General features: G+C 38.5%; 1 protein-coding gene across 1 annotated transcript in view; it reads right to left on the reverse strand.

The window, feature by feature from the left end:
* Positions 1 to 12,556, reverse strand: part of LOC116666591 (metabotropic glutamate receptor 5-like) — a 279,400-nt gene that overhangs the window by 6,578 nt on the left and 260,266 nt on the right. Inside the window, exon 4 of the mRNA XM_032490430.1 lies at positions 3,339 to 3,574. Within this exon, the coding sequence (XP_032346321.1) occupies positions 3,339 to 3,574 (236 nt within the window). The remainder of the gene's footprint in view (positions 1 to 3,338; positions 3,575 to 12,556) is intronic.

The following is a 12,556-nucleotide window of genomic DNA, read 5'->3' on the forward strand; positions in this document are numbered from 1 at the left end:
CCACCATTCTAAGTCCGCTAGCCATCGAACCCTGCCTAGGTCTAAGAGAAATAAAGTCACATTTGTTTAACAAGACTTATCAAATACTTGCTATATACAAGGCATTGTGCTAGGAATTTGGAAAGCAGAGATGAGTAAGAAGACATTTTCTCTTCTTGAGAAATTTATAATTTAATGGAGAAAGGTGAACATGACGTGTTTACAGGCTGGTGTAATAATGTTAAATTTCTATTTCTATATTAGTGTAACACGGTGGAAAAATTACATTCCTGTAGCTGCTTTATCCCCTGTGGGGATGGCATCTTTTTTTTTTTGCTAGAGTAAATGGCCTTCTGTGTGGCACAGTAACTTATTTATTTTGGTGTGTAGAGATACTGAGAAGAGAGGAAGTAAGGATTACAGAAAAAGGGAGGGAGAGGAATCAATCAACATGGCGACAGGAAGCTGGTGGGGGAGTGGGGGTGTGTGGGGGAGAGTTCTGTGGAAAAATGAGGACTGGAAGAAATGTTAGACTGGATACAGTGGCCATAGATGGGGGAGAGGTGGTTAAGGTCAACTCCTATTAAATTAAAACATTAACACGGAAGAGTGCAAAAATTGAAACTATACATCAATTTTTCTTAAAACAAACACATCTTGCCTCAAGAAATAGAACATTACTGGAATCCTAGAAATGCCCTCAGAGCCAGTGTGTTGCTTTGAACACGTTTCTCTCATTCTCACTTTGCTGCTAGTAGTTTGGTACACACATGGATGCCTGTGCGACTGGTTACGTGGTGGCATAAAAATAAAGGATGTGGAGGATCTGTGTTCAATATCTGGATTGCATGTGACAAGAAGAAAATGAAATGCACAGGATGTGAAATGTGAGGGAAACAGGACTTCTTTGAGAATGGGCAACTGGAGCCATTAGAAACCATGAGAACATAAGCTCAGTGGAACTGACAGACATCTTGAGACAGGCTCTTCACTGAGCAAGGATTAGCACGTGTAAAAGCATGGACACTTGGGTGGCCGTGCCACCTTACAGTGGAAGAGCACAGTCTGTGAAGTGGCTGGAGCATAGATTTTGTGGGTTGCAGGAGTAAAAGATGAGATCTGAAAAATGTAAATGATGAATCTGAAGAGCTTTGACTGGAGCAAAAGAATTGGGATTGCTTTTTGTAGACACTGGAGAACCAAAGAAGATCTTTAAGAACGAGAGTGACATGATGGAATTTGTCCTTTAGATGGACAATTCGGGGATGAGTTTTTAGCATAAAATGGAGGTGGAAGGAGCTGGTACCAAAAAGAAGACTAAACAGGGAGTTCATTCTAATATCTGGGGTGAGAGATAATGAATATCTACATCACGGCAGTAGGATAAAGATTTGAATTCAGGCAGAAATGAAAAGGACGGAACAGATGTGGAAGATGTTCAACTAGTAGAATTAAGAGTATTTGGTCACCAGTTGGCTATGAGGAGGAGAGAAGGAGAAGACAAGGGCATCTCTTAGTCCCACATCCTGGGGACAGGGTGGATGAGTGCATCATTTACTGAAACTGGAGATGCACAGAGGAGGAACTCAAAGTTTGGGGCTCTGGTTGGAGAAGTTATAATGAGGTTAGTTTTAGATCTATGAGTTCCAGGTGCCCTCAGGGCATCGAGGTGAGCATGTTTGTGTGTTAATGTCACAGATGACATCTCTGGAAGTTACTGGAGGTGACAGGGAGAACTCAAAGGAAGGAGATGGAAATGAATGTCAGGGGGTGACAGTGTATAACTGTAAAGGAAATGGGTCTTCAAATTAGTTCAAAAATAGAATAGCATACAGTTACTAGGAAACGGTTTTAATTCTCTGTAGCTTTTATTACTGGGTTATATAAATGAACAATTAGAAGAATTGGTATTGATATGAGAGAATTTTATGATGTTGTTGCTTGGGGGTGGTAGTTACAGAGATGTATATACATGTAAAAATTCACAAAGCTTAAATTCACTTAAGATTTGTGTATTTTATGCACATTACTATATATACATAATTCTACAATACACACACGAACACTGCACACATGCCACACAGATGTCATCTCACACCATGCTTCTCTGATTTCTGGATTCCATTGGCCAGTTACAGTCCCACACTCCAGCCTCCCTCTCCTCCACCACTGCCCAATTAGGAACTAACACAAGGTTGCCAAGTTCTCATTTTACCAAGCACTGACATTTAAAAACACTCACAAATCCCCACTTACTGCCTCATTCATTTCACAAAAGAATGAACTGATAGCAAAAACACAGTATGGATGTGAGCTCCGGGAGGAAATGCATGATAAAACACTCACTGTATGTTTCTGTTTTTCTCCTTTTGGTGCTGGTGACAAGTTCTCTGTGGACAGGAAGTAGTTCATGGGCCAGGATTTCCAACCCACTGACCCAAGGCACTCCTGTGTTCCAGCATCATGATGATAAAGGCACATATACCACCAATAAAACAGCTCACTCCTTTGCAAATGCACGTGAGGTTCTCGTTACACAAGGTGAGATATGTGGTCTCAACAAATCCCTTATCAGTTTTAACAAATCTTAACCTTTGTACTTTGACTTATAGATTCACTTTGGCCCCATCTAATTGTTAGAGTCAAGATTCCCTTTGGATGTGCTGCAAATAATACCAACCAAACCCTTTGTTTAAAACCCTTATTATGTCACTTACAACATTGAATTGCAATTTTTGTTGGCACTGCTATCACCCCAACTAGACACTAAGCCCCTTGAGGGCAGGAACTAGTTTTCCTCATCTTGGTACCTTTACCACATTGTGAACCTTTCTAAGTATTTGTTGAATAACTGAATAAATGGCTCTGCTCAGGTTATGTCTCCTGAAACATCATAATTACACATGGCATATCCTTGCTACTATTTTATAGTTTATTGGTGGAAGTAGGAATTGGCTGTGTCCTTCAACATTCACTCACTCACTCTCAGACAGACATGAAACCCTTGCTATGTGCCTTACACTGTGCTAACTGCTAAAGATGACCGAAATAATCCCAGAATGTAGATCTTGCCTTCGAGGATGTCCAGAATAGCTACGGCTCCTTTCTGGAGCTCACATTATCTTTTTAGCACAGTGCCAATTTCCTGGATGATATAAATATAAGCCATCAAATTGTCTGAAATCTTAATGGAGTGAACATTTTCTCTCATATGTTTTTCTTATCACTCTGAGAAGCAGTGCCCACTCTGTGTATGAGTCTTCATCTCTGCCAGATCACAGCCACTATCCCCATGACTAGTGTGCTTAAATTGGAGCCTTAGCCTTATCCATGTTAAAGGAAACAATAAATCTGCTTACTGTTGCAAGTCTTGTTGTATTTGCTGTTCTCCTGAGCAAACCCTTCCAGCCGGCACTGAAAACGATGCTGCCAAAATTCTTGAAACCAAGGGTTTCGGAGGTTTGTTTCTGGCCGGAGCTTCAGATAATAATCATCAAACCACTTGACATCGGGAGATTGGAGCTTGATTGTGATTCCACCAACAGCTTCTCGCTGATAGCCATCTGTCACATCATACCTGTCAGCCCAGCCATCACTGTGGGGAAACAAGAAAAAACCCTCAGCTTAGGACAGTTATCTTCTAAGAAAATGACTCCATTTGTTTTCCTTCTGAAAGATGAGTCGTTAAATGGTACTCAGGCCACATGATGGTCCTATGTTACACTACGTGATTACTGAGTTAGCAGCTTGTTAGAATTAAAAAGTGCGAAAACACAATGGAAACTCTGGGTCTAAGAGTGCTGGAAGGCACCAGTCTCACTTACCGTGAGCTCCAGAGAATAACCTGGTGTTTTTGGCAGAGATTTACTGGTTGTAAAATACAGGATATGCATGGAAACCTCATAATATCACCATTTACACTATCTACTGAACATACAATAGCTAGGTCGAGTTAATGTTAAATACATTCTTTGCCTTTACTTAATCATCATCATCATAGTGATCATAACAGAAAAATGAAAAATATTTCTAAAATAGACCTAAAAATTGAACCACCCTATGACATGATATTCATTTTTTTTCATGTTTTACATGTGATAAGAAGTTTAAAAAGAAAACTTTTCTGATTATGGTCATTCTATTAAACATGGAATTCATCAGAGCCTCAAACTGTCGTCCTTATAGTGCAAACCCTCCTTCCTATCCCACAGTACTTCCCTAATACGTTTAACACGCACATATGAAATCATGTTTTACATTAGCGTATTAAAAGCACTTCTTAACAACAGGCCATCAAAGACAGTGGCAGGGATCATGGGCCTCATCATTGATACCATTCTATGCACTGATCGCTCAAAGTCATCTAGGAATTGTAAAATAAAAGAGTTCGAAATCAGAGAGTTCCTGTTACGACGGTATGAGTATAAGAGAGTAAGGAAAAGTATTCTAAGCTTATTTGGAAAAGGCATGAGACACACAGTGTTGAAAAGAAAAGAAGTGAAAAGATGTTTATATAAAATGTGGACACACCGTAGGGCATTCAGGAAAAAAGCATCTCTGCCTTTTCCCACCCTCTCTGTCACTTGGAATATGCACAATTGTGCTGGGCATCTGCTGGGACCCTGTGGTTACTATCCTTCCTTTGAAGAGCTGCACGTGCGCTTTCAGAAAAGGTAAAGGAAGTCAGGGGAAGTTTAACAATGAAAAAAAAAAAAGTAACAACAAAGAGGGAAGAGAGGATGTGGGGAGAGTTGAGGGGGAAAAGAGTGGAGCCTCCTGAATGCAAGACAGGAAAGGATTTGGACACAAGCTGGGTTGGGGGAGTAGGTTCTGGGGAAAGGCTGAGGGAAAGGATTTACAGTAGCAATCATTATTTATTTCATCAATATTCCAATATCTGTATCTACTGGAATATTTCTTCTTATCTTCCTTCCGATCTTTCAATGCATTTTTGTCCTTTATCTTTTACTTTTTCTTTCTTTCTTTTTTTTTTTTGGAGGCAGAGTGCATGCTCCAGTATTTTGCATATAAAATCAGTGCTGGGGAAGGTATTATGTAAGCAATTAATTAGAATAAGTGAAAAGAGGCATGTCCTATTTTTCAATATGCTCTGCTATACCAATTCTGACTTAAACGTTGATAATGAGAGTTGTTCCAAAGGTCACAGATTGCTCATTAAGATACCACAGGGGCTTGAGATACTTCCTAGGCATCAGTGGGTAGAGGAGGAGAAAAAAAATAAACAAACAAAAAAATAGACCATTTCTTCCTCTAAATCCTCCTTGACAAGAAGACATTTCATTAAAAATGATCTATGTTGAAATTTCAAAAACTTTTGTGGCACATTAGGAAAAAAAATAATAAATAATGCAATATATTTTGTCCCAGTGTTGAATGTGGTGACTTCACACGTTATCTTCCCTCAAGTTTCTCATTTTCAGCTGCAAAAGATTTTATTTAAAGCTGACAAGTTGAAATGAAGTGGGCTTGTTTGCTTCATTTTCTCCCTGTGTTTTAGAGGGTTTGTTATATCATGAGAGGAGAGTGTGGGGCTCACTGGCACTGGAGGGGATGCAGGGGCGTGCAGCGAATGGGACAGGAGGCCCTGTTTGTCAAGCAGAAGCCCGTTCCCAGAGGAAGTGGGTATGCAAATTGCTCCTTTTGTTCATGCTAGCTCGCGCTTATGTAACGCTATGATTATGAATATTACGTAAGAAATGTAAGATTATAATGGATCCAATTTACCCTTCACAATTCATTCACTGAATTTAATGGGGATTGTAAAAAGCCTGTCTTGATCAACTTGCTTGGAAGTAATATTTCCATTGAAAAAAAAAAGTGTCAGGACCAGAGTGTGTTAATTTCCTCATCACTCATCATGTTCTTTAGCTTTTTTTCCCCCCAAGCATAAATCTCTACATTTAATAAGTTAAAGATGATTTTTTAGTAGTTTAAAAGTTAGTGGTGATTTTTAAAAGCCTTTTGTTCCAGGTATTTCCATTCAACAGCAAAATAAAAATCATAAAAGAATTTGTGTATAAACAGAAGATTCTAATATCTGTATGACAAAAAAAAGGGGGTTATTTAGGCTTCGGAAGGAATATCTGCTTTGTAAGCCAAAGAAAGAAGTTCAGTCTATACCAGCTAAGTTAGATGGTGCTATATTGACTTTAGGTTATTAAATATTAACATGTTCAGAAAAATGATGCCCTTAAGATTTGCATTAGAATGATAGGGTACCTCAAAGTAAGGAGTAATAAGGTCAAAAATAAAAGGAATAGCCAAGAAAAACGTGAGCTTACCTTTCTACTATTTAATGCTTTCCATGACATTGTTAGAGTGAGCTCTCAAGTTACTGGCACTAGTTTAATGCCTTTGGGTGACATGTGTTTTACCAAATCAGGAAAAAAGCAGGGAGAGAGATAAAGAAACTGAAAATGTACCACATTTAAGGCAATTTTCTAGATTTAATATCTATCTATCTATCTATCTCTCTGTCTAGTTCATCCATTTATCCAATTTCTCTCCATTCTCATCAGTGGGCATTTTACCCATCTCTTTATAACTCATTTCATTATTTTCTTTCCATTTTTTTGATATACAGTTGTTCCTCATTATTTGCAGATTCTATATTTGCAAATTCACCTGCTTGCTAAAATTTATTCACGACCCCCATATCAATACTCGTGCCACTTTTGCGGTCATTCTCAGACATGCACAGCATGGCAAAAAGATCTGAGTCTCCTGATGTGCATGTTCCCAGCTGAGACTGAATGAGGTGACCCTCTGCTTCCTTGTTTCAGCTTTTATACTATAAACCAATATCCTTTTCATGGTCTGTCTAGTGCCAAGTTTTTGCATTTTTGTCTGTTTTTTTTTTTAATTGATTTTGCTGTTTAAAATACCCACAAGCATAGGGCTGATGTGTTATCTAGAGTTCCCAAGTGCAAGAAGGCTCTACCTTACACAGAAAGTCAGCTGCATTCAGGCATGAGTAGAGTGCTGTTTGTGACAATTTCAACATTAATTCATAAACAACGTATATTAAATAAGGTGTCTTTAGACAGAAACACCCATAAAGCAAAGTTGCATATTGACTAGTTGATGAAAATACTGTGCCTAGAGGCTCATGGCAATTTAAACCTATATTTCCCCTAGGAGTAATGTCAGTATTCACTAGTTCACTAAGTGTTTGGTGCCTGTTTCTAGAACATAACTACTATGAATAACAAGAATTAAGTGGAGATTTGAACGTTGTTATAGTCAGGTTTCCAGTCCTTTTTCTTTTTCTTTTTTTTTTTTTTTTTTGGCTATGAAACAGAGTAACTTGGACACTTGAAACAGGAAAAAAATGTTTTTAACTTACTTTAGTTGACATCACTACGAGAGAAATCTTCAGTTTGTACCCATTCTCAAAATGCCTCCTCAGCAGAAACCTTAGATTCCTTTAAATCTTGCTTGCAGACATCTTAAGGACATGCTCATCTAATAAGAACTCAATTTCATTTTCTTCCCAATATTGCACTCTAAAATATTTACCCCTACTCTATGATCTGTCATTTCCCCCTTCCCCTCTCAACCCCCAATTTCCATTATTTCTCAAGTTAGCCATTCATGAAAGTTTAATTTTTATCTGTTTTCAACAGGAGGTTCTTAATTGTAAACAAAAATTGACTCTGAAATTTTCCATCCAAAATGCATCTTCTATGTCTTTATAAGTTTCCTTCTTTTCTTCAACATTTATTAAATATCTACCTTAGACTGCCTTATTTTGTGAAAACAAGCAATTTAGTATCTCAGTGGTTTAGAACAAAAGCTCGTTTCTTGCTCAGCCTTTAGGCTCACCGCAGATGGCCTATAATGCTGCTCCATCTCACCTTCATTCTGAGACATAGTCTGAAAGAGCAGTTTCCTTCTGGGACATGGCTGACCTCAGAGAAGGGAAAAACAGAAAGTGTGCTGGACCCATGCAATGGTTCTAGGGTGTACTGGACCCATGCAATAGTTGTAGAGTGTATTAGACCCATGCAATGGTTCTAGGGTGTACTGGACCAGCACAATGGTTCTAGAGTGTATTGGACCCATGCAATAGTTCTTAAGTATTCTGCTCAAAAGTGGCACATGTCACTTCTGCTCACATTTAATCAGCCAAAGTGAGTCATACAGCCAAAACTGACCTGAATGGGACAGGTAAGTACTATTCTTTTCCCACAGAGAGGATCAGTGAAATTGTGAGGGAAAACGCAATCTATCACATCTACCGTGTGTTGAAATTGTACTTAAGCTGAGAAAAACGTGTTAAATAAGTTTTACACTCTGCACTCCAGGGACTCGCAGTCTAGTGGAGGACAGATGTATAAATAAATGACCACATACAAACGTATATTGTTATAGGCATGAACCAAATGCAGTGGGACAGATTAGTGAATAATCGACTAACTCTTTGTAGGAACGTAAGATTTGAACGGAGTTGGAAAAATACGGGTAATGGAGTGATAACAGCATTCTGAAATGTTATTTTCTAGATGAAGGTATTTGTGAACCAAGGAATAGTGGACACTATGCATTGCAGCTGTATGGAGTGCACTGAATAGTGAACTAGTGAGACAATAAGTGGAGGAGGACCAATTATGAATAGTCTTTTGTGCCATCCCAGGTTTTGGAATTTTCGACTTTTTCACTTAGGTGATGGGGAGCCAGTGGTAGCTTTTTTTCTGTTTTTAATTGAAGTACAGTTGATTTACAATGTTATGTTTTGGTGTACAGCATAGTGATTCAGTTATACACATAGATATATTTTTTTTTCATAGGAAGTGATATGAAGAGATGAGAACTGTATGAACTGTGGTAGGTAGCAGTGTGAGTGACAGATAAGAGAGATTGTAGATGAGTGTTAGAGAATCAAGTTAGAAAATGTGTTACAGTGCTCAAGGAAACTGATGGACAATTGTATTAAAGGAAGAGCAGTGGGAATGAAGAGCCTTATTGGTAAGGAATTCTGAGTCCCTAGGACTAGATATGTGGAGAAAGGGGATAAAGGAGGATGCTTATGGTTTATGGGAGAGTTTAGTGATACTTTGGTAAGCGACATTGTAGCTCCACATCCTAGGCTGTAAGAGAAGAGATTAGGTTCGGGGTGAAAAATGAAGAAAATGAATACAAGTAGGGGTCTTCATGATCAGATTTCCCTTTATAAGCTCTCTCTAGCACTTCTTTTCTCCTGGACTTCTATTGTCTACGTATAAAATTAATTTGAATGTAAAAAAACACAAGTTAACGATTTTCTTATCTGTGATCCAGTACATTAACCCATCCAATTGTATTACATGTAGGGTTTTGTATACTGAACAATAGCTGTTGGCACTCAAAAAAGACAAGAAATAATGAAAATTATAGAACTCGAAAGACCTGATACTCTATATTATTATATCCTTATAATAGTAATATTTTAACTTTAGAATTATTATTTTTATCATTTTTTCTATTAACTTATATAAAGCAGGCCAATGGTTATGGTTATAAAATAATTACTGCAGGGTTTACAGTCAGTAGATTTAATGTCAAAATATCTTTCTGGAATGTGGAAGCCCCTGAGGGCTACATGGTAATAGGCATAAAAAAATTCTTGGAAAATTATGAAGAAGCACATTTTACCAATTATCAGATGTCAGAATAGAGATGCCCAATAATTAAAAAAATCTGCCTCTCTTATCAAAAATATGAATCTGCACAATGCAGACAATATGTTCTTTCCTTCCTTTCCTCGTTTCCTATCAATATATGTTTTAAGTTATTGCTATGGAAAACAAAAAAATGTATGTAGCACAGAAGATTGCATTGGGTGAGCCTCTGGTAACAGTCCCCACGTTCTTTTCATCCCATTTCATTAATTCAGTAGGCACTGTGAGTGTCTCCTCTGTGCGGTTTGTAGTGGGAGGATCCAGTGCGTGCCCTCAAGGAGCCAACAGTCCATTAGGCTTGACGGGCATTGCTGACTTCCAGCCCATTGGCAGTTTCTCATTTATCCTTCAGACTGAACATCCTCTTTTCTTTTTACTCAGTCTTTTCACTAACAGTACAATTCATTAGGTTTCCAGTCACTGAGTCATCACTTACTGAAAATCACATTCCTGTCCTGCCTTCCTGAGATTAGTCCCCCGTCACCTCCATTAGTATTCCGGGTGTTGCCAATCTCTTAGTTCTTACATTTACAATCTTTTGATTTATTTGCATGGAAGGCTAATCACATACAATGGGTACAGATTTCATTCTTTGAACTCTCAAACGGCAACATGATTATTTAGTATAACTCCACAGAGTTCTTGGAGAGGCATCTGCCATCGGCAAATGACATAAATAAATCATCTCAAATTCTGCTTCAAAAGGAGCAACACCAGACCAAAAATGTAAGCTTCAGAGCAACTATTCCTAGAAGTTAGCAGTTATTAAATTTGTGCCAGGACATGTTAGTGTGTGTACTGGGGAGATGGGGGCTGGTAGGGGCTCCGGGTATGCCAGGCACACAATGTTATTCTTTTTTTCAAGTTTCTTTTTTGTTTTTTTTAATGGTGGTCCTGGGGATTGAACCCAGGACCTTGTGCATGCTAAGCATGTGCTCTACCACTGAGCTATACTCAACCCCCACACACACAGTTATTCTTGATCACTGAACTCTTTAGTCCTGCTTATCACGATGACACTGGTATCGCTGAAACTAACTACACACGTATGTTGTGCACGGGAGACGTTGCACCTTCACTCTTACTCCTCAAATATGTCGCACTTTCACACTTCCAAATGGTTGCGTATGCTATTCCCTCTGCACAGAGAGTCATCCCTCCAATTCCTCGCATTTTTCCTGATTCAATAAAATCCAATTCATCAATCAAGCAGCAGGCAGACTGAGCTTGAATGCAACTTACTAAAACTTTCTCAGGCTCCCCTGGGCTTGATAGTCCCTTCCTCTCTGCTTCCAAAATACTGTGATCTTTATTCCTTATTCACTGAACAAGCACTGGGTAACTAATACTTACCAGTTATGTGGGAATACAGCTGCCAAAGAGAAGACAAGATTTCTGCTCTCGTAAAGGCAGCATTTTGATGCTTTTAAGTTTTGCATTTGTCATCATATTAAAGTTAGATACATTTATATCTGTTTTCCACAAATGGACTATAGATTTTCTGCTTTGGATATCTCCTCATCCTTATGGTTATTATAATACCTTGAACATACAGAGGACTTAAGAAATGTTCAATATAACTTATTACAAAATTGGACTTTTAAAGACACACCTCAAATTATAGAGCATTCTTTTCAGATAACTGCATATATTCATTTTTAATTGAGAAAACAACACTGTTTGATGTGCCTTGTAAAGTGACTCTGAAAGGCTGAATCCACCCCCCCTTCATAACGGCCATCTTCCTTCTCTACCTGACGCTATTAAGGTTAATGAGTACATTCATTAGGATGTGTCCCAGCATTTTTTTTTTTCCAAAATCTATTCACAACCCACATAATTATTATGGAAACTGCTGTTCTACTCACACGTAATCATCATCTTGCCATATCTCTTACCAATAGCATTTTAACAGATATCCGGGCATTTTTTTTTTTTTTTCATTTGAATAGTGGGAGTCTACTGACTGCTTGGGCTGTCTTCATATAATATTCCCTTTTTCGTTCCTCCTCTGGGGAGGTGGGTAGGAAGTCTTAAGAGTCTCTAAGAAATGGTGAAAAACAAGGAAGGATATAGAGCTTTTAAATAAAATTTCCTATGAATATACACCAACTGGCTTTAATGAATTGTTTAATTCCAGAATGAAGCACAATGTAGAATTTTTGAGAAAATGGTTATGTTATTTACTGAAAAATTACTTTATCTCCAGGGTTTGTAAACCTTAGCTTTTCCCATTTCCAAGGGAAAAGGATAAGCAGATGCGAATGAGAGGAGCTATATCAGAACATTCAACAGAAGGAGGAAAAGTCAGGAACCTAAAGTTGGCTATGTGTCTTGTGTAAATGGGATGATTTCCATTGTATTACTTTTCGTAATTCTCTGCAGGCCTTAGAGGTAATTATTATTAGCCCTAGTTTTTACCATTGATGAAATTGAGGTTCCGAAGAATTGAGTAAGCTACTCAAAACCCCACAGCAAATACAGAGGGGCTTTAAACCCAGAGTGTTCTAGCTCCAATACTTGAGTACTTTCCATACTTCATGGAGCCCCCAAAGTAATGGCAAACAGTGGTGACCACACTGAGAAATGTTTGCTAACGGGATCGTATTTAAGGGGCCTGTCAAGGAGCACAGGAAGCCGAATGTAGGGCTGGGGACATGTGTGTGGGGGGTCTCCCGCTCTGCTGGACACACACCTTCTCCTTCTTATTCAAACACTCATCTTGATAGGTGCTGCTGGAAAGGGATTTTTAAAATGTACTTAAGATCTCCAAGTAAACTGACCTTGAAACAGGGAGGTGATTCTTAATGGGTCTGACCTAATCAGGTGAGCCCCTGGAAAGTAACTTTCTGACAAAAGAGGGTCAAACATGAGAAGGATTTGACGTGAGAGAGCTG

The sequence above is a fragment of the Camelus ferus genome, chromosome 10, assembly GCF_009834535.1.
Source record: "Camelus ferus isolate YT-003-E chromosome 10, BCGSAC_Cfer_1.0, whole genome shotgun sequence".
In the NCBI taxonomy this organism is placed as follows: Eukaryota; Metazoa; Chordata; class Mammalia; order Artiodactyla; family Camelidae; genus Camelus; species Camelus ferus.